Source organism: Oncorhynchus keta, chromosome 28 (genome assembly GCF_023373465.1).
Source record: "Oncorhynchus keta strain PuntledgeMale-10-30-2019 chromosome 28, Oket_V2, whole genome shotgun sequence".
Taxonomy (NCBI): domain Eukaryota; kingdom Metazoa; phylum Chordata; class Actinopteri; order Salmoniformes; family Salmonidae; genus Oncorhynchus; species Oncorhynchus keta.
Genome location: NC_068448.1, coordinates 3220469 through 3242038, shown reverse-complemented (window position 1 = coordinate 3242038; position 21570 = coordinate 3220469). Strand labels below are relative to the sequence as shown.

The window sequence follows — 21570 nt, the reverse complement described above, 5'->3', positions numbered from 1 at the left end:
AGGATACATTCTGAAGTGTTTAGGGCTAATGATATTATCTGCTCAGATTCAGCCAAATGCTTCAAAACTCATTGGACAGCGCTTCACAGTGCAGCTGGAAAATGACCCGAAGCAATACTGCGAAAGCAACCCAATCCTTTTTTTTAAGGCAAATAGTTGGAATGTTCTGCAATGGCTCAGTCAATCACCTGACCTGAATCCAATTGAGCGTGCATTTCACTTGCTGAAGGCAAAACTCCCCAAGAACAAGCAGGAACTGAAGACAGCTGTAGTAAAGGCCTGGCAGAGCATCACCAGGGAAGAAACCCAGCATCTGGTGATGTCTATGGGTTCCAGACTTCAGGCAGTTATCGACTGCAAAGGATTTGCAACCAAGTATTAAAACTTACAATTTCATATATGATTACGTTAGTTTATGGGGGGGGGGCTGTGTATAAAAATGGTTGTAATTCCTACACGGTTCATACAATAATTTTGAAAAAACCCTGAAATTGAAGATGAAAGTCTGCACTTTACGCACATCGTGATCGTTTCCTTTCTAATCCATTGTGGGGGCGTACAGAGACATCATGATGGTGTCTTATAGACCTGACCGAAAGTGTTGTTCTTGTTGTAGTAGTGCTACTACTAGTAGTAGTATAAGTGTTGTTGTTGTTGTAGTAGTGCTACTACTAGTAGTAGTATAAGTGTTGTTGTTGTTGTAGTAGTGCTACTACTAGTAGTAGTATAAGTATTTTTGTTGTTGTAGTATACAGTCAGTTTTGTTGTAGTACTGCTATTATTAGTAGTATTGTTGTAGTAGTAGTATACAGTCAGTATTGTTGTAGTACTGCTATGAGTAGTATTGTTGTAGTAGTAGTATAAAGTCAGTATTGTTGTAGTACTGCTATGAGTAGTAGTATTGTTGTAGTAGTATACAGGTAGTATTGTTGAAGTACTCCTATTAGTAGTAGTATTGTTGTTGTTGTAGTAGTATACAGTCAGTATTGTTGTAGTAGTACTGCTATTAGTAGTAGTATTATTGTTGTTGTATACATATTGTTCTGGTTGTTGTTTTTGCCAATTAGAAGCTGGGGATGATTAGGTGGCCATGATGGTACGATGGCCAGATTGTTAATTTACACTGGACACGGGGGTTAACATTACTAACCAAATATTACCCAATTATCCACGTTAAAATGACGTAGTGTGCTCAGTGGGATGGCACGTATCGTAATGGGGTGATATGTGGTTGAAACTGGTGGGATGAGCGATAGGAGGATGGGCTCATTGTAATGGTTAGATACCATGCTATTTATCTCATTCCAGGCATTAATATGAGCCTGTCCTCCTATAGATCCTCCCACCAGCCTCCTCTGGTTGAGCTGTTGATCAGTGAGATTACAACCTATATTCACCCACTCAGAAAAAGGACAACCAAAAGTTGGTTGAATTTCTAATATGTACTATGCTTTCAAACCATTTTAAAAGCACAACCAAAAAAAAATCCAATGGGGGAAAAAAACTATGTTTGGTTAAGTTGTCACTAAAACCACAAGGTTACATTTACACAAAGCATAGTTCTGAGATGTTGAGCGTCAACTTTTTCACGTCCCAGTCCTCTTGACTTCGTCTTCCATAACCCATTAGGTCAACAATGTCGTTTGAACGAGTTTGTATCCAGTGGGGTGTGATCTTTAGTGACCACAGAGAGTCAGGACATCCGTTTTCATTTCAATATGGGTTGTTTTTGGTTGTGTTTGGTTGTTTTTGGTTGTGTTTGGTTGTGTTTGGTTGTTTTTGGGGTGTTTGGTTGTTTTTGGTTGTTTTTGGGGTGTTTTTGGTTGTGTTTGGTTGTGTTTGGTTGTTTTTGGGGTGTTTGGTTGTTTTTGGTTGTTTTTGGGGTGTTTTTGGTTGTTTTGGTTGTGTTTTTGTGTTTGGTTGTGTCTGGTTGTGTTTGGTTGTTTTTGGTTGTGTTTGTTTGTTTGGTTGTTTTTTGTGTTTGTGTCTGGTTGTTTTTGGTTGTTTTTGTGTGTTTGGTTGTGTCTGGTTGTTTTTGGTTGTTTTTGGGGTTTTTTGTTGTTTTGGTTGTGTCTGGTTGTTTTTGGTTGTTTTTGGGGTGTTTTTGGTTGTGTTTGGTTGTGTCTGGTTGTGTCTGGTTGTTTTTGGTTGTTTTTGGTTGTGTTTGTTTGTGTTTGTTTTTTGGTTGTTTTTGTTGTGTTTGGCTGGTTGTGTTTGGTTGTTTTTTTTGGTTGTGTTTGGTTGTTTTTGGTTGTTTTTGGGGTGTTTTTGGTTGTGTTTGGTTGTGTCTGGTTGTGTCTCCTGTTTTTGGTTGTTTTTGGGGTTTTTTGGTTGTCTTCATTGTTTTTGGTTGTTTTTGGTTGTGTCTGCCATCTTTGTTTTTGGTTGTGTTTGGTTGTTTTTGTTTGTGTTTGGTTGTGTTTGGTTGTTTTTGGTTGTGTTTGGTTGTGTTTGGTTGTGTTTGGTTGTGTTTGGTTGTTTTTGGTTGTTTTTGGGGTGTTTTTGGTTGTGTTTGGTTGACTGGTTGTTTTTGGTTGTTTTTGGGGTGTTTTTGGTTGTGTTTGGTTGTGTTTGGTTGTGTTTGGTTGTGTTTGGTTGTGTTTGGTTGTTTTTGGTTGTGTTTGGTTGTGTTTGGTTGTTTTGGTTGTGTTTGGTTGTGTTTGGTTGTGTTTGGTTGTGTTTGGTTGTGTTTGGTTGTGTTTGGTTGTGTTTGGTTGTGTTTGGTTGTTTTTGGTTGTGTTTGGTTGTGTTTGGTTGTGTTTGGTTGTTTTTGGTTGTTTCCTTGACCACTCTCCTCTCTAGACCCTTTGACATCTTCATCCTGATAGCCATCTTTGCTAACTGTATAGCGCTGGGGGTGTCCAAGCCTTTCCCTGAGGAAGACTCCAACTCTACCAACCACGATCTGGTGAGTACAACATTAAGACTGTTATATCTATCTCGCTGTTCGACCCCAACACTTTTCTTATCGTTGTCGTTAATTGTTGAGGTTAAACGGAGGAATGTTCGTATGGAGAGGAGCATCAATGGTAAACAGTTCAGTAACATAGAAAACAAAACCAGTGTTTGTTTGTTTTAGAGTGACCTTTTTGTTGTGTTGTTTATAATATCCCAAACGGTCGTGCCACTTTACAACATTAGGGATTCCAGCTCCATATGTGCCACCTAAATTGCATCAATGTTCTGATAGAGAAAGACATTGATGTGACTGCCGTACTGTTCCGTAATTGATGTCTGTTCCAAACCTGTGATTTAACAGCTAATATTGAGATGCATTCATCCCCAACTGCCTATAATGGTTAGACGGATAAGATCTGAAATTATTTGCACATTGATTCGATGAATGAACCGCTGATAGAGTGAATGTGACTGTCTCAGTATTGTATGGTGTGGTGGTTGATAAAGACTGTCTCAGTATTGTATGGTGTGGTGGTTGATAAAGACTGTCTCAGTATTGTATGGTGTGATAAAGACTGTCTCAGTATTGTATGGTTGATAAAGACTGTCTCAGTATTGTATGGTTGATAAAGACTGTCTCAGTATTGTATGGTGTGGTGGTTGATAAAGACTGTCTCAGTATTGTGGTGGTTGATAAAGACTGTCTCAGTATTGTATGGTGTGGTGGTTGATAAAGACTGTCTCAGTATTGTATGGTGTGGTGGTTGATAAAGACTGTCTCAGTATTGTATGGTGTGGTGGTTGATAAAGACTGTCTCAGTATTGTATGGTGTGGTGGTTGATAAAGACTGTCTCAGTATTGTATGGTGTGGTGGTTGATAAAGACTGTCTCAGTATTGTATGGTGTGATAAAGACTGTCTCAGTATTGTATGGTTGATAAAGACTGTCTCAGTATTGTATGGTGTGGTGGTTGATAAAGACTGTCTCAGTATTGTATGGTGTGGTGGTTGATAAAGACTGTCTCAGTATTGTATGGTATAAAGACTGTCTCAGTATTGTGGTTGATAAAGACTGTCTCAGTATTGTATGGTTGATAAAGACTGTCTCAGTATTGTATGGTGTGGTGGTTGATAAAGACTGGCTCAGTATTGTATGGTGTGGTGGTTGATAAAGACTGTCTCAGTATTGTATGGTGTGGTGGTTGATAAAGACTGTCTCAGTATTGTATGGTTGATAAAGACTGTCTCAGTATTGTATGGTTGATAAAGACTGTCTCAGTATTGTATGGTTGATAAAGACTGGCTCACCACCACACAAACAGCTAGAATGGCGGAGAATAATTCACACATATCTAGCATTACAACAGGAGAATAACAGACACCTAGCTACCATGGCAACAGGAGAATAACAGACACCTAGCTACCATGGCAACAGGAGAATAACAGACACCTAGCTACCATGACAACAGGAGAATAACAGACACCTAGCTACCATGGCAACAGGAGAATAACAGACACCTAGCTACCATGACAACAGAAGAATAACAGACACCTAGCTACCATGGCAACAGGAGAATAACAGACACCTAGCTACCATGACAGACAGGAAAATAACAGACACCTAGCTACCATGACAACAGGAGAAAAACAGACACCCAGCTAGCATGGAAGACAGGAGAGAAAAACAAACACATATCTAGCATGACAGACAGGGGAATGACAGAGACCTAGCTGGCATAACAGACAGGGGAATGACAGAGACCTAGCTGGTATAACAGACAGGGGAATGACAGAGACCTAGCTGGTATAACAGACAGGGGAATGACAGAGACCTAGCTGGTATAACAGACAGGGGAATGACAGAGACCTAGCTGGCATAACAGACAGGGGAATGACAGAGACCTAGCTAGCATAACAGACAGGGGAATGACAGAGACCTAGCTGGTATAACAGACAGGGGAATGACAGAGACCTAGCTAGCATGACAGACAGGGGAATGACAGAGACCTAGCTGGCATAACAGACAGGGGAATGACAGAGACCTAGCTAGCATGACAGACAGGGGAATGACAGAGACCTAGCTAGCATAACAGACAGGGGAATGACAGAGACCTAGCTGGTATAACAGACAGGGGAATGACAGAGACCTAGCTAGCATAACAGACAGGGGAATGACAGAGACCTAGCTGGTATAACAGACAGGGGAATGACAGAGACCTAGCTAGCATAACAGACAGGGGAATGACAGAGACCTAGCTAGCATGACAGACAGGGGAATGACAGAGACCTAGCTAGCATGACAGACAGGGGAATGACAGAGACCTAGCTAGCATAACAGACAGGGGAATGACAGAGACCTAGCTAGCATAACAGACAGGGGAATGACAGAGACCTAGCTGGTATAACAGACCTAGCTAGCATGACAGACAGGGGAATATGCTCAGGTGGGTGCGTGACATTGATATAATTAGATGTTCTTTAGGTCTTTCGGAGGAGGACAGCTGAGAAAAGGGGGACACGGTCTTCTTTGCTGTTTTCGTTGAGTCTCTTTCTAATCATAGTTGCAAAAGTTTTGAATTCTCACGGTATCAACTTTGCTCTGATTATCATCAGGTTTTCTTTTTACAGAAATGTTTGGTGATTCATTTGGTATGCCCTGGTGATCGAACGGTCGATCGCGATTGAAATGGTTGGTGACCATTGATCTACTGTATAGTGTTAGCCTGCTCTGGTGTTGCAGTAGTCTGATAGAGCTATAGCTAGGGTTGAAAAGATCCACTACATTCCAAGGTTTTCCAGAATCAGAATACAGTATGTTATGTTTGTTATTTGATGCATGACAATTAGCTTAATAAACTACTTTTAATAAATAGATACTTCAGCTAGCGATATCACTGTGTGTAGCCATGCAAGGCATATGCTCAACAACCCTGCATGGGTGGCACATTGCCTCATGGGTAACGTAGTCTTAATGTTATAAACACATAACAACACAAAAATAATCCCGGAATAAGGAGGGATCAAGCAGGAAATCCAGTATCCTCCAAGCAGGATTGGAAAAACATGGCATTTTGGGAAAATTACCGGAATTTGGGGTAACGATTTGTCTTAGTCACATTGTTAAAGGTTAATGCAATGTATCAATAGCATATCTATTGCACATTCATGTCATGCTATGCAATTGCTCATATCTAGGTTGTTCTCAAAAGTGTTAAACCACTTTGTCATTATGGGTTTATTGTCTCCAGATTGATGAGAAAAAGAACACACACAATTTAATCCATTTTATAATAAGGCTGTATCTTTTACAAAATGTGGAAAAATTCAACCCCACCCCCAATGTTGACTCCAATGCTTCCAACATGTAAACAGTGTGGTTATAGTCTTAACATTCACTCACTGAATTGTGCTAGTAGTGTTATACTAAAGGTTGTACTGTATTGCAATGGGTAGTCTACTTACAATATTGTTTTGCTTTCAGACATATAGATCTTTTTTTTAGTCCTGACTGCTGTGATGTTTCCGCTTAACAGACTGAGTTTGATGGCTAAATAGCTACTTCAGCTTAACAGAGTCAGTGTGATGGCTGCACAGCCAACCTTAACAAAGATGGCTACACAGCTCAGCTTAACAGAGTGAGTGTGATGGCTACACAGCCAACCTTAACAAAGATGGCTACACAGCTCAGCTTAACAGAGTGAGTGTGATGGCTACACAGCTCAGTTTAACAAAGATGGCTACACAGCTCAGCTTAACAGAGTGAGTGTGATGGCTACACAGCTCAGTTTAACAAAGATGGCTACACAGCTCAGCTTAACAGATTGTGAGTGTGATGCTAATGTACAGCTAGTTTAACAAAGATGGCTACACAGCTCAGCTTAACAGAGTGAGTCTGATGGCTACACAGCTCAGCCATACCAGAGTGTCAGTTATGGGTTTACAGCTCTCCTTAAAGTGAGTCTGATGGCTACACAGCTCAGCTTAACAGATTTTATAATACAGCTCAGCTTAACAAAATGTGTGATGGCTACACAGCTCACCCCCAATGTTGAGTCTGATGGCTTCACAGCATGTAAACAGTGTGAGTTATAGTCTTAACACACTCACCTGAATTGAGTCTGATGGCTACACAGCTCAGTACTGTATTGCAGGGTGAGTCTGATGGCTACACAGCTTTGCTTTCAACAGATATGAGTCTGACTGGCTACACAGCTCATCTTAACAGAGTGAGTGTGATGGCTACATGGCTACACAGCCAGCTTAACAGAGTGAGTGTGATGGCTACACAGCTCACCTTAACAGAGTGAGTCTGATGGCTACACAGCTCAGCTTAACAAAGATGGCTACACAGCTCAGCTTAACAGAGTGAGTCTGATGGCTACACAGCTCAGCTTAACAGAGTGAGTCTGATGGCTACACAGCTCAGTTTAACAAAGATGGCTACACAGCTCAGCTTAACAAAGATGGCTACACAGCTCAGCTTAACAGAGTGAGTCTGATGGCTACACAGCTCAGCTTAACAGAGTGAGTCTGATGGCTACACAGCTCAGCTTAACAGAGTGAGTCTGATGGCTACACAGCTCAGCTTAACAGAGTGAGTCTGATGGCTACACAGCTCAGCTTAACAGAGTGAGTCTGATGGCTACACAGCTCAGCTTAACAGAGTGAGTCTGATGGCTACACAGCTCAGCTTAACAGAGTGAGTCTGATGGCTACACAGCTCAGCTTAACAAAGTGAGTCTGATGGCTACACAGACTGGATGTCCTTTGGATGGTCGACCATTCTTGATACACGCGGGAAACTGTTGCGCGTGGGAAAAACCCAGCAACGTTGCAGTTCTTGACACAAAACGGTGCGCCTGGCACCTACTAACGTCTCCTCCCCTTCATCTACACTGATTGAAGTGGATTTAACAAGTGACATCAATAAGGGATTCATAGCTTTCACCTGGATTCACCTGGTCAGTCTAGGTCAGTGGAAATATCAGGTTTTCTTAATGTTTTGTAGACTCCGTGTAGAAATGACACTACATTGACTGCATAGGATTCATATCGCCCTTTAAATCCTATAAATCAGAGTTGCAAACTGAGCAGTTAATTACCATGAAGTGCTTAGCTATAAAATGTTTATGAATGGCAAAATAGAGTTGACTTTACATTGACTACATTTAATTCGTATATAGACCCTTCATCTGTGTGTTGTAGACCACAGTAACTTAACTGTGTTGTGGAGGAGGGCCGTTAATGAAGTATTACATGACCCTCAACTACACGATTTGATCCGTAACATTTACCCTGAGGATTCAACACTATGGAGATCTCTATGCACCGTTGACCTCAGTGAGACGAAGAAGAAGAAGGTAAGTCACAGGCCTGTACCTGCTGGTCGGGGGGAAATGGGGCTGGTACAGGTTATAAATCACCATAGCGTATTCGCTAACACTGGTATGGCAGAAGTTCACTGTTGAGAACAGCCATAATGATGACGCTACGCTGTCATTGTCACGATGCATCTATTAAGATTTTATGAAGATACCTACATAGGGGCGGCAGGTAGCCTAGTGGTTAGAGTGTAGAGGCGGCAGGTAGCCTAGTGGTTAGAGTGTAGAGGCGGCAGGTAGCCTAGTGGTTAGAGTGTAGAGGCGGCAGGGTAGCCTAGTGGTTAGAGTGTAGAGGCGGCAGGTAGCCTAGTGGTTAGAGTGTAGAGGCGGCAGGTAGCCTAGTGGTTAGAGTGTAGAGGCGGCAGGTAGCCTAGTGGTTAGAGTGTAGAGGCGGCAGGGTAGCCTAGTGGTTAGAGCGTAGAGGCGGCAGGTAGCCTAGTGGTTAGAGCGTTGGACTAGTAACCGAAAGGTTGCAAGTTCGAATCCCCGAGCTGACAAGGTACAAATCTGTCGTTCTGCCCCTGAACAGGCAGTTAACCCACTGTTCCCAGACCGTCATTGAAAATAAGAATCTGGTCTTAAATGACTTGCCTGGTAAAATAAAGGGGGGAAAAAATGTAAAAATATGGGATCTTGCATAGCATGACATGAATATGCTATAGAGGGCTATTACCCTTCGATAATGCGGTTGGGACCTGTTATAACACGTCCATGACATGCTTACAGATGAGTATTAAATGGGTTATGGGATATGTAGATGTGTAGTCAATCATTACCTGTAGCCAGTCCATCCCATGCCTAAAGTGATGTGCCCTGTCGGTGATTTAAATGTAACCTAGACAGATAAAGGGATCATTGTGGCAAGTAAGTAAGCTGTTAGCCATGTTTATGTATCAGCCAGTCAGCTAGTCAGCTAGTCAGCTAGTCAGTCAGTCAGTCAGTCAGTCAGTCAGTCAGTCAGTCAGTCAGTAAGCTGTAAGCCATGTTTATGTATCAGCCAGTCAGCCAGTCAGTCAGTCAGTCAGTTAGTTAATTGGCCAGCCAGCCAGTCAGTCAGTCAGTCAGTTAGTTAATTGGCCAGCCAGTCAGTCAGTCAGTCACTCAGCCAGCTAGTCAGTCAATCAGTTAGTCACGGTCAGCCAGCCATCCATCCAGTCAGCCAGCTAGTCAGTCAATCAGTTAGTCACGGTCAGCCAGCCAGCTAGTCAGCCAGCTAGTCAGTCAATCAGTTAGTCACGGTCAGCCAGCCATCCATCCAGTCAGCCAGCTAGTCAGTCAATCAGTTAGTCACGGTCAGCCAGCCAGCTAGTCAGCCAGCTAGTCAGCCAGCCATCCATCCATCCAGTCATCCATCCATCCAGTCAGCCAGCCATTCAGTCAACCTGGAAAGTCAGCCAACCAGTCAGCCTGTGAGTCTGTCATTCACAGTCAGCCAGCCAGCTAGGCAGTTAGCCATCCAGTCAGCCAACCAGCTAGGCAGTCAGCCATCCAGTCAGCCAGCCAGCTAGGCAGTCAGCCATCCAGTCAGCCAGCCAGCTAGGCAGTCAGCCATCCAGTCAGCCAGCCAGCTTGGCAGTTAGCCATCCAGTCAGCCAGCCAGCTTGGCAGTTAGCCATCCAGTCAGCCAGCCAGCTTGGCAGTTAGCCATCCAGTCAGCCAGCCAGCTTGGCAGTTAGCCATCCAGTCAGCCAGCCAGCTTGGCAGTCAGCCATCCAGTCAGTCTGTCAGTCAGCTGTAACACTAGAGAACCCAAACAGTACAGGCATATCCTGTTAATGGACAAATGGATGGAGGGATGGAGGGATGGAGGTATGGATGGAGGGATGGAAGTATGGATGGAAGGATGGATGGAGGGATGGAGGGAGGGATGGAGGGAGGGATGGAGGGATGGAGGTATGGATGGAGGGATGGAGGTATGGATGGAAGGATGGATGGAGGGATGGAGGGATGGAGGGATGGAGGGATGGAGGGATGGATGGATGGAGGTATGGATGGATGGATGGATGGAGGGATGGAGGTATGGATGGAGGGATGGAGGGATGGATGGATGGAGGGATGGATGGATGGAAGGATGGAGGTGGAGGGATGGATGGAGGGATGGAGGGATGGAGGTATGGATGGAGGGATGGAGGTATGGATGGAGGGATGGAGGTATGGATGGAAGGATGGAGGGATGGGAAGTATGGATGGAAGTATGGATGGAGGGATGGAGGTGGATGGAAGGATGGATGGAGGGATGGAAGGATGGATGGAGGTATGGATGGATGGAGGGAAGGATGGAAGGGATGGAGGTATGGATGGAGGGATGGAGGTGGATGGAAGGATGGATGGAAGGATGGATGGAGGGATGGAGGTATGGATGGAGGTATGGATGGAGGGATGGAGGTATGGATGGAGGGATGGAGGTATGGATGGAAGGATGGAGGTATGGATGGAAGGATGGATGGAGGGATGGAGGTATGGATGGAGGGATGGAGGTATGGATGGAGGGATGGAGGTATGGATGGAAGGATGGAGGGATGGAGGGAAGGATGGAAGTATGGATGGAAGGGATGGAGGGATATGGATGGAAGGATGGATGGAGGTATGGATGGAAGGATGGATGGAGGGAAGGAGGGATGGAGGGATGGAGGTATGGATGGAGGGATGGAGGTATGGATGGAAGGATGGATGGAGGTATGGATGGAAGGATGGATGGAGGGATGGAGGGATGGAGGGATGGAGGTATGGATGGAAGGATGGATGGATGGATGGATGGATGGAGGTATGGATGGAGGGATGGAGGTATGGATGGAGGGATGGATGGAGGGATATGGATGGAGGGATGGAGGGATGGATGGAGGGATGGAGGTATGGATGGAGGGATGGAGGTGGATGGAAGGGGATGGAGGTGGATGGATGGAGGGATGGAGGGAAGGATGGATGGAGGGATGGAGGGAAGGATGGATGGAGGGATGGAGGTATGGATGGAGGGATGGAGGTATGGATGGAAGGATGGATGGAGGGATGGATGGATGGAGGGGGATGGATGGAGGGATATGGATGGAAGGGATGGAGGGATGGAGGGAAGGATGGATGGAGGGATGGAGGGATGGATGGATGGAAGGATGGATGGAGGGATGGAGGGATGGAGGATGGAGGGATGGAGGGATGGATGGAGGTATGGATGGAAGGATGGATGGATGGATGGAGGGATGGAGGGATGGAGGTATGGAGGGATGGATGGATGGAGGGATGGAGGGAAGGATGGATGGAGGGATGGAGGGATGGAGGGATGGATGGAAGGATGGATGGAGGGAAGGATGGATGGATGGAGGGATGGAGGTATGGATGGAAGGATGGATGGAGGGAAGGATGGATGGATGGAGGGATGGATGGATGGAAGGGATGGAGGGATGGAGGGATGGAGGTATGGATGGAGGGATGGAGGTGGAGGGATGGAGGGATGGATGGAGATGGAGGGATGGATGGAGGGATGGAGGTATGGATGGAGGGATGGAAGTATGGATGGAAGGATGGATGGAGGGATGGAAGTATGGATGGAAGGATGGATGGAGGGATGGAAGTATGGATGGAAGGATGGATGGAGGGATGGACAGGCCTGATTCTAACAGTGAGTTTCACACGTCTGTTGTTTTGCAAAGAGAAGGGTTTTCCCTCTTTAACCCCAGTCTTATGTAACCATCAGACAGTGTGGCACTGGAGAGGGAGGGAGGGATGGACGTGGCTCTGACTGATATCTGACTACGAGTCTCGACCAGAGCCCTATATTTAAAGAGACAACTTTTAGAATTTTAAATATCGTTCTAATTCTAGACATTATGTTAAATAATAATGACATTGTGAAATATTCCTCATGTTATGTTAATGGGAGCAAACATGGCTGCCATATAATGTTGTAGTGTCATCTAGATGCATTATAATCAGGAAATCTCAATGCCAACCAGTCAGTTAGTTAGTCAGTCAGCCAGGTACTCAGTCAGTTAACTAGTCAGTCAATCAGACAGTTAGTTAGTCAGTCAGCCAGTCAGTCAGCCAGGTACTCAGTCAGTTAGCTAGTCAGTCAATCAGACAGTTAGTTAGTCAGTCAGCCAGTCAGTCAGCCAGGTACTCAGTCAGTTAGCTAGTCAGTCAATCAGACAGTTAGTTAGTCAGTCAGCCAGGTACACAGTCAGTTAGCTAGTCAGTCAGCCTGTCAGACATTCAATATCCCAACTCTCAAAATATTTTGCTCTGGCATTGGGTAGTTAGGTCAGTAGTTACTGGAATCGACTCTATATGCAATGTGCTTACTTACTTTGTCTTGTTTTTTTATTCTTGTTCTTGTTTTTTATTTCTTGGCACTAGGTAGGTACAGTATATAGGCAGGCAGGCAGGCAGGCAGGCAGGCAGGCAGGCAGGCAGGCAGGCAGGCAGGCAGGCAGGCAGGCTGGCAGGCTGGCTGGTATGTGACGCTGACCGAAGACTGACAAAGAGACCTGAGGAAGACCTGAGAAGTCAACATTGTTTTGCCAATAACACAACAAGGAAACATAGATTGCAGTATAATGTAGGTTACACAGTGACCCTAAAGAGGTCTCAGGTGCTGCCATGTCACTGATGCCAGCAGGGGTGGACTGGCCATAGGACAGTTCTGGCAAATGCCAGATGGGCTGATCCATTTTAAGCCCAGTGGGCCAGTCTAAATATTTTTTTTCTGTTGCTCAAAATGATAACTATTTGGCTAGTAATGGGGAGCCTCGAGGAAAATATGGGCCGGTGTGAGGGCCTCAAGGGAAACACAGGCCGGCGCGGGGGCCTCAATGGAAACACAGGCCGGCGCGGGGGCCTCAAGGGAAACACAGGCCGGCGCGGGGGCCTCAAGGGAAACACAGGCCGGCGCGGGGGCCTCAAGGGAAACACAGGCCGATGCGGGGGCCTCAATGGAAACAGGCCGATGTAGGGGCCTCAATGGAAACAGGCCGATGCGGGGCCTCAATGGAAACACAGGCCGGCGCGGGGGCCTCAAGGGAAACACAGGCCGGCGCGGGGGCCTCAAGGGAAACACAGGCCGGCGCGGGGGCCTCAATGGAAACACAGGCCGGCGCGGGGGCCTCAATGGAAACACAGGCCGGCGCGGGGGCCTCAAGGGAAACACAGGCCGGCGCGGGGGCCTCAATGGAAACACAGGCCGGCGCGGGGGCCTCAATGGAAACACAGGCCGGCGCGGGGGCCTCAATGGAAACACAGGCCGGCGCGGGGGCCTCAAGGGAAACACAGGCCGGCGCGGGGGCCTCAATGGAAACACAGGCCGGCGCGGGGGCCTCAATGGAAACACAGGCCGGCGCGGGGGCCTCAAGGGAAACAGGCCGATGTGGGGGCCTCAAGGGAAACAGGCCGATGTAGGGGCCTCAATGGAAACACAGGCCGGCGCGGGGGCCTCAAGGGAAACAGGCCGATGTAGGGGCCTCAATGGAAACACAGGCCGGCGCGGGGGCCTCAATGGAAACACAGGCCGGCGCGGGGGCCTCAAGGGAAACAGGCCGATGTGGGGGCCTCAAGGGAAACAGGCCGATGTAGGGGCCTCAATGGAAACACAGGCCGGCGCGGGGGCCTCAAGGGAAACAGGCCGATGTGGGGGCCTCAAGGGAAACAGGCCGATGTAGGGGCCTCAAGGGAAACACAGGCCGATGTGGGGGCCTCAATGGAAACACAGGCCGGCGCGGGGGCCTCAAGGGAAACAGGCCGATGTGGGGCCTCAAGGGAAACAGGCCGATGTAGGGGCCTCAAGGGAAACACAGGCCGATGTGGGGCCTCAATGGAAACACAGGCCGATGTGAGGGCCTCAATGGAAACACAGGCCGATGTGGGGGCCTCAATGGAAACACAGGCCGATGCGGGGGCCTCAATGGAAACACAGGCCGATGTGGGGCCTCAATGGAAACACAGGCCGATGCGGGGGCCTCAATGGAAACACAGGCCGATGTGGGGCCTCAATGGAAACACAGGCCGATGTAGGGGCCTCAAGGGAAACAGGCCAATGTAGGGGCCTCAATGGAAACACAGGCCGATGCGGGGGCCTCAAGGGAAACAGGCCAATGTGGGGCCTCAATGGAAACACAGGCCGATGTGGGGCCTCAATGGAAACACAGGCCGATGCGGGGGCCTCAAGGGAAACACAGGCCGATGTGGGGCCTCAATGGAAACACAGGCCGATGTGGGGCCTCAATGGAAACACAGGCCGATGTGGGGCCTCAATGGAAACACAGGCCGATGTGGGGCCTCAATGGAAACACAGGCCGATGTGGGGCCTCAAGGGAAACACAGGCCGATGTGGGGGCCTCAATGGAAACACAGGCCGATGTGGGGGCCTCAATGGAAACACAGGCCAATGTAGGGGCCTCAATGGAAACACAGGCCGATGCGGGGGCCTCAAGGGAAACAGGCCGATGTGGGGGCCTCAATGGAAACACAGGCCGATGTGGGGCCTCAATGGAAACACAGGCCGATGTGGGGCCTCAATGGAAACACAGGCCGATGTGGGGGCCTCAATGGAAACACAGGCCGATGCGGGGGCCTCAATGGAAACACAGGCCGATGCGGGGGCCTCAAGGGAAACAGGCCGATGTAGGGGCCTCAATGGAAACACAGGCCGATGTGGGGGCCTCAATGGAAACACAGGCCGATGTGGGGCCTCAATGGAAACACAGGCCGATGTGGGGGCCTCAATGGAAACACAGGCCGATGTGGGGCCTCAATGGAAACACAGGCCGGTGTGGGGCCTCAATGGAAACACAGGCCGATGTGGGGGCCTCAATGGAAACACAGGCCGATGTGGGGCCTCAATGGAAACACAGGCCAATGTAGGGGCCTCAATGGAAACACAGGCCGATGTAGGGGCCTCAAGGGAAACAGGCCAATGTAGGGGCCTCAATGGAAACACAGGCCGATGTGGGGCCTCAAGGGAAACAGGCCAATGTAGGGGCCTCAATGGAAACACAGGCCGATGTAGGGGCCTCAAGGGAAACAGGCCAATGTAGGGGCCTCAATGGAAACACAGGCCGATGTGGGGCCTCAATGGAAACACAGGCCGATGTGGGGCCTCAAGGGAAACACAGGCCGATGTGGGGGCCTCAAGGGAAACAGGCCGATGTGGGGGCCTCAAGGGAAACAGGCCGATGTGGGGGCCTCAAGGGAAACAGGCCGATGTGGGGGCCTCAAGGGAAACAGGCCGATGTAGGGGCCTCAAGGGAAACACAGGCCGATGTGGGGGCCTCAATGGAAACACAGGCCGATGTGGGGGCCTCAATGGAAACACAGGCCGATGTGGGGGCCTCAATGGAAACACAGGCCGATGCGGGGGCCTCAATGGAAACACAGGCCGATGTGGGGCCTCAATGGAAACACAGGCCATTGCGGGGGCCTCAATGGAAACACAGGCCGATGTGGGGCCTCAATGGAAACACAGGCCGATGTAGGGGCCTCAAGGGAAACAGGCCAATGTAGGGGCCTCAATGGAAACACAGGCCGATGCGGGGGCCTCAAGGGAAACAGGCCAATGTGGGGCCTCAATGGAAACACAGGCCGATGTGGGGCCTCAATGGAAACACAGGCCGATGCGGGGCCTCAAGGGAAACACAGGCCGATGTGGGGCCTCAATGGAAACACAGGCCGATGTGGGGCCTCAATGGAAACACAGGCCGATGTGGGGCCTCAATGGAAACACAGGCCGATGTGGGGCCTCAATGGAAACACAGGCCGATGCGGGGGCCTCAAGGGAAACACAGGCCGATGCGGGGGCCTCAATGGAAACACAGGCCGATGTGGGGGCCTCAATGGAAACACAGGCCAATGTAGGGGCCTCAATGGAAACACAGGCCGATGCGGGGGCCTCAAGGGAAACAGGCCGATGTGGGGGCCTCAATGGAAACACAGGCCGATGTGGGGCCTCAATGGAAACACAGGCCGATGTGGGGCCTCAATGGAAACACAGGCCGATGTGGGGGCCTCAATGGAAACACAGGCCGATGTGGGGGCCTCAATGGAAACACAGGCCGATGCGGGGGCCTCAAGGGAAACAGGCCGATGTAGGGGCCTCAATGGAAACACAGGCCGATGTGGGGGCCTCAATGGAAACACAGGCCGATGTGGGGCCTCAATGGAAACACAGGCCGATGTGGGGGCCTCAATGGAAACACAGGCCGATGTGGGGCCTCAATGGAAACACAGGCCGGTGTGGGGCCTCAATGGAAACACAGGCCGATGTGGGGGCCTCAGTGGAAACACAGGCCGATGTGGGGCCTCAATGGAAACACAGGCCAATGTAGGGGCCTATATGGAAACACAGGCCGATGTAGGGGCCTCAAGGAAACAGGCCAATGTAGGGGCCTCAATGGAACCAAGGGCCGATGTGGGGCCTCAAGGGAAACAGGCCAATGTAGGGGCCTCAATGGAAACACAGGCCGATGTAGGGGCCTCAAGGGAAACAGGCCAATGTAGGGGCCTCAATGGAAACACAGGCCGATGTGGGGCCTCAATGGAAACAGGCCGATGTAGGGGCCTCAAGGGAAACACAGGCCGATGTGGGGCCTCAAGGGAAACAGGCCGATGTGGGGGCTCAAGGGAAACAGGCCGATGTGGGGCCTCAAGGAAACACAGGCCGATGTGGGGCCTCAAGGGAAACAGGCCGATGTAGGGGCCTCAAGGGAAACACAGGCCGATGTGGGGGCCTCAATGGAAACACAGGCCGATGTAGGGGCCTCAATGGAAACACAGGCCGGCGCGGGGGCCTCAAGGGAAACAGGCCGATGTGGGGGCCTCAATGGAAACACAGGCCGATGTAGGGGCCTCAAGGGAAACAGGCCGATGTAGGGGCCTCAATGGAAACACAGGCCGATGTAGGGGCCTCAAGGGAAACAGGCCGATGTAGGGGCCTCAATGGAAACACAGGCCGGTGTAGGGGCCTCAAGGGAAACAGGCCGATGTAGGGGCCTCAATGGAAACACAGGCCGATGTAGGGGCCTCAAGGGAAACAGGCCGATGTGGGGGCCTCAATGGAAACACAGGCCGATGTAGGGGCCTCAAGGGAAACAGGCCGATGTAGGGGCCTCAATGGAAACACAGGCCGATGTAGGGGCCTCAAGGGAAACAGGCCGATGTAGGGGCCTCAATGGAAACACAGGCCGGTGTGAGGGCCTCAAGGGAAACAGGCCAATGTAGGGGCCTCAAGGGAAACACAGGCCGATGTGGGGGCCTCAAAGGAAACAGGCCGATGTGGGGGCCTCAAAGGAAACAGGCCGATGTGGGGGCCTCAAAGGAAACAGGCCGATGTGGGGGCCTCAAAGGAAACAGGCCGATGTGGGGGCCTCAAAGGAAACAGGCCGATGTGGGGGCCTCAAGGGAAACACAGGCCGATGTGGGGGCCTCAAAGGAAACAGGCCGATGTGGGGCCTCAAAGGAAACAGGCCGATGTGGGGGCCTCAAGGGAAACACAGGCCGATGTGGGGCCTCAATGGAAACACAGGCCGATGCGGGGGCCTCAAGGGAAACAGGCCGATGTGGGGGCCTCAAGGGAAACACAGGCCGATGTGGGGGCCTCAAGGGAAACAGGCCGATGTAGGGGCCTCAATGGAAACACAGGCCGATGTGAGGGCCTCAATGGAAACACAGGCCGATGTGAGGGCCTCAATGGAAACACAGGCCGATGTGAGGGCCTCAATGGAAACAGGCCGATGCGGGGCCTCAAGGGAAACACAGGCCGATGTAGGGGCCTCAAGGGAAACAGGTCGATGTGGGGCCTCAATGGAAACAGGCCGATGTGGGGCCTCAAGGGAAACAGGCCGATGTCTTTCGAGGGAAAACATGGGCTGGTGTTTTGGAAATACCCAGAACAATTTCTGGATGCCAGTACTGTTTAGTCGATCAAATGTGGATCCTTCTGATCAAATATGTACTGGCCCATTTCATACTATTTTGCCGACCCAGACCATACTGTGCTTCCTTTGTCCTTTCAAGAACAGTTTCAACTGTAGTGTGTAACTGGGCCAGCTCAGTACAGCTTGGTCTGGCTTGGATTGACTCAGTATTGTGGAAAGGGCATAAGGTATGGTAGGAGAATGACTTTTATTCCTTAATTTACCAGAAGAGTGGGGCTACAACCACTTTTACCCAGTTTAGCACTCGTGAGATGCAGTATGGCAAATTGGGCTCATCTGGGACTGAGATCAGCTGAACATTGGTCCCATCTGAGACTGAGATCAGCTGAACATTGGTCCCATCTGGGACTGAGATCAGCTGAACATTGGTCCCATCTGAGACTGAGATCAGCTGAACATTGGTCCCATCTGAGACTGAGATCAGCTGAACATTGGTCCCATCATGGACTGAGATCAGCTGAACATTGGTCCCATCTGGGACTGAGATCAGCTGAATATTGGTCCCATCTGGGACTGAGATCAGCTGAACATTGGTCCCATCTGAGACTGAGATCAGCTGAACATTGGTCCCATCTGGGACTGAGATCAGCTGAACATTGGTCCCATCATGGACTGAGATCAGCTGAACATTGGTCCCATCTTGGAACTGAGATCAGTTCGACATTGGTCCCATCATGGACTGAGATCAGTTCGACATTGGTCCCATCATGGACTGAGATCAGTTCGACATTGGTCCCATCTGGGACTGAGTTCAGCTTAACATTGTGTGACACAAAACAGAGGAAGGGGGAAATGGTTTTCTATTCCGTCAGGTCTGGAGTCACAGCCATGTTGTATGAATGAATTTGGAAGGGGTTGAATGTGCATAAGATCCATGTTATGAGTGTAATTTTTCTGTCAAATGGCTCATTCTGTGTCCTGGCTGTTATCCAGTGTGAAGGCAGCAGCGTTTGTATTATATATGCCGTTGCCCTGTGACACACAGCCCGTTGCCGTGCCACCCCAGGAGATTATAATCGCTCTGAGTGCTTCCTTCAGATTTGATCCGATAAAAAGATTGTAATCGTTCTCTCCATCAGCCCATTACTATGGTGATGTCTGTGTTACTATGGTATTCTCTGTGTTACTATGGTATTCTCTGTGTTACTATGGTATTCTCTGTGTTACTATGGTGTTCTCTGTGTTACTATGGTGTTCTCTGAGTTACTATGGTGATGTCTGTGTTACTATGGTATTATCTGTGTTGCTATGGTGATGTCTGTGTTACTATGGCCTTGTATGTGTTACTATGGCCTGTCTTTGTTACTATGGTATTTCATCAGTCCTAGCATTACTATAGCCGTGTTTGGTTACTGATGGCATTTGGTTTTTAAGCTTAACATCCTGGCCTAACAACCAGACAGATTGTTAAAGACCCTAACAACCAGACAGTCCTTTCAACAATCAGACAGATCCTAGCATTACTATGGTATTTTAAAGACCCCAACAACCAGACAGATCCTGCATTAAAGACCCTAACAACCAGACAGATCCTGCTTAAAGACCCAAATTACCAGACATATCCTGCCAGACAGATCCTGCATAAAGACCCTAACAACCAGACAGATCCTGCTTAAAGACCCCAACAACCAGACAGATCCTGCTTAAAGACCCTAACAACCAGACAGATCCTGCTTAAAGACCCCAACAACCAGACAGATCCTGCTTAAAGACCCTAACAACCAGACAGATCCTGCTTAAAGACCCCAACAACCAGACATATCCTGCTTAAAGACCCTAACAACCAGACAGATCCTGCTTAAAGACCCAAACAACCAGACATATCCTGCTTAAAGACGCTAACAACCAGACAGATCCTGCTTATAAAGACCCTAACAACCAGACAGATCCTGACCCCCACAACCAGACAGATCCTGCTTAAAGACCCAACAACCAGACAGATCCTGCATAAAGACCCTAACAACCAGACAGATCCTGCATTAAGACCCCAACAACCAGACAGATCCTGCTTAAAGACCCTAACAACCAGACAGATCCTGCATAAAGACCCAACAACCAGACAGATCCTGCATAAAGACCCAAACAACCAGACAGATCCTGCTTAAAGACCCAACAGACCCTAACAACCAGACAGATCCTGCTTAAAGATCCAGACAGATCCTGCTTAAAGACCCCAACAACCAGACATATCCTGCTTAAAGACCCTAACAACCAGACAGATCCTGCTTAAAGACCCAAACAACCAGACATATCCTGCTTAAAGACGCTAACAACCAGACAGATCCTGCTTATAAAGACCCAACAACCAGACAGATCCTGCATAAAGACCCTAACAACCAGACAGATCCTGCTTATAAAAACCCTAACAACCAGACAGATCCTGCTTAAAGACCCAACAACCAGACAGATCCTGCATAAAGACCCTAACAACCAGACAGATCCTGCTTATAAAGACCCTAACAACCAGACGGATCCTGCTTATAAAGACCCCAACAACCAGACAGATCCTGCTTAAAGACCCCAACAACCAGACAGGTCCTGCTTAAAGACCCCAACAAAAAGACAGACAGATCCTGCATAAAGACCCTAACAACCAGACAGATCCTGCTTAAAGACCCCAACAACCAGACAGATCCTGCTTATAAAGACCCCAACAACCAGACAGATCCTGCATAAAGACCCCAACAACCAGACAGATCCTGCTTAAAGACCCCAACAACCAGACAGATCCTGCTTAAAGACCCTAACAACCAGACAGATCCTGCATAAAGACCCCAACAACCAGACAGATCCTGCTTAAAGACCCTAACAACCAGACAGATCCTGCATAAAGACCCCAACAACCAGACAGATCCTGCTTAAAGACCCCAACAACCAGACAGATCCTGCTTAAAGACCCTAACAACCAGACAGATCCTGCATAAAGACCCTAACAACCAGACAGATCCTGCTTAAAACAACCAGACCCTGCTTAAAGACCCTAACAACCAGACAGATCCTGCAGATTAAAGACCCCAACAACCAGACAGATCCTGCTTAAAGACCCAACAACCAGACAGATCCTGCTTAAAACAACCAGACCCCAACAACCAGACAGATCCTGCTTAAAGACCCTAACAACCAGACAGATCCTGCTTAAAAACAACCAGACCCAACAACCAGACAGATCCTGCTTAAAGACCCTAACAACCAGACAGATCCTGCTTAAAGACCCCAACAACCAGACAGATCCTGCATAAAGACCCTAACAACCAGACAGATCCTGCTTATAAAAACCCTAACAACCAGACAGATCCTGCTTAAAGACCCAACAACCAGACAGATCCTGCATAAAGACCCTAACAACCAGACAGATCCTGCTTATAAAGACCCTAACA

General features: G+C 48.7%; 1 protein-coding gene across 1 annotated transcript in view; it reads left to right on the top strand.

The window, feature by feature from the left end:
- Nucleotides 1-21570, top strand: part of cacna1fb (calcium channel, voltage-dependent, L type, alpha 1F subunit) — a 245620-nt gene that overhangs the window by 17673 nt on the left and 206377 nt on the right. Inside the window, exon 3 of the mRNA XM_052484435.1 lies at nucleotides 2803-2908. Within this exon, the coding sequence (XP_052340395.1) occupies nucleotides 2803-2908 (106 nt within the window). The remainder of the gene's footprint in view (nucleotides 1-2802; nucleotides 2909-21570) is intronic.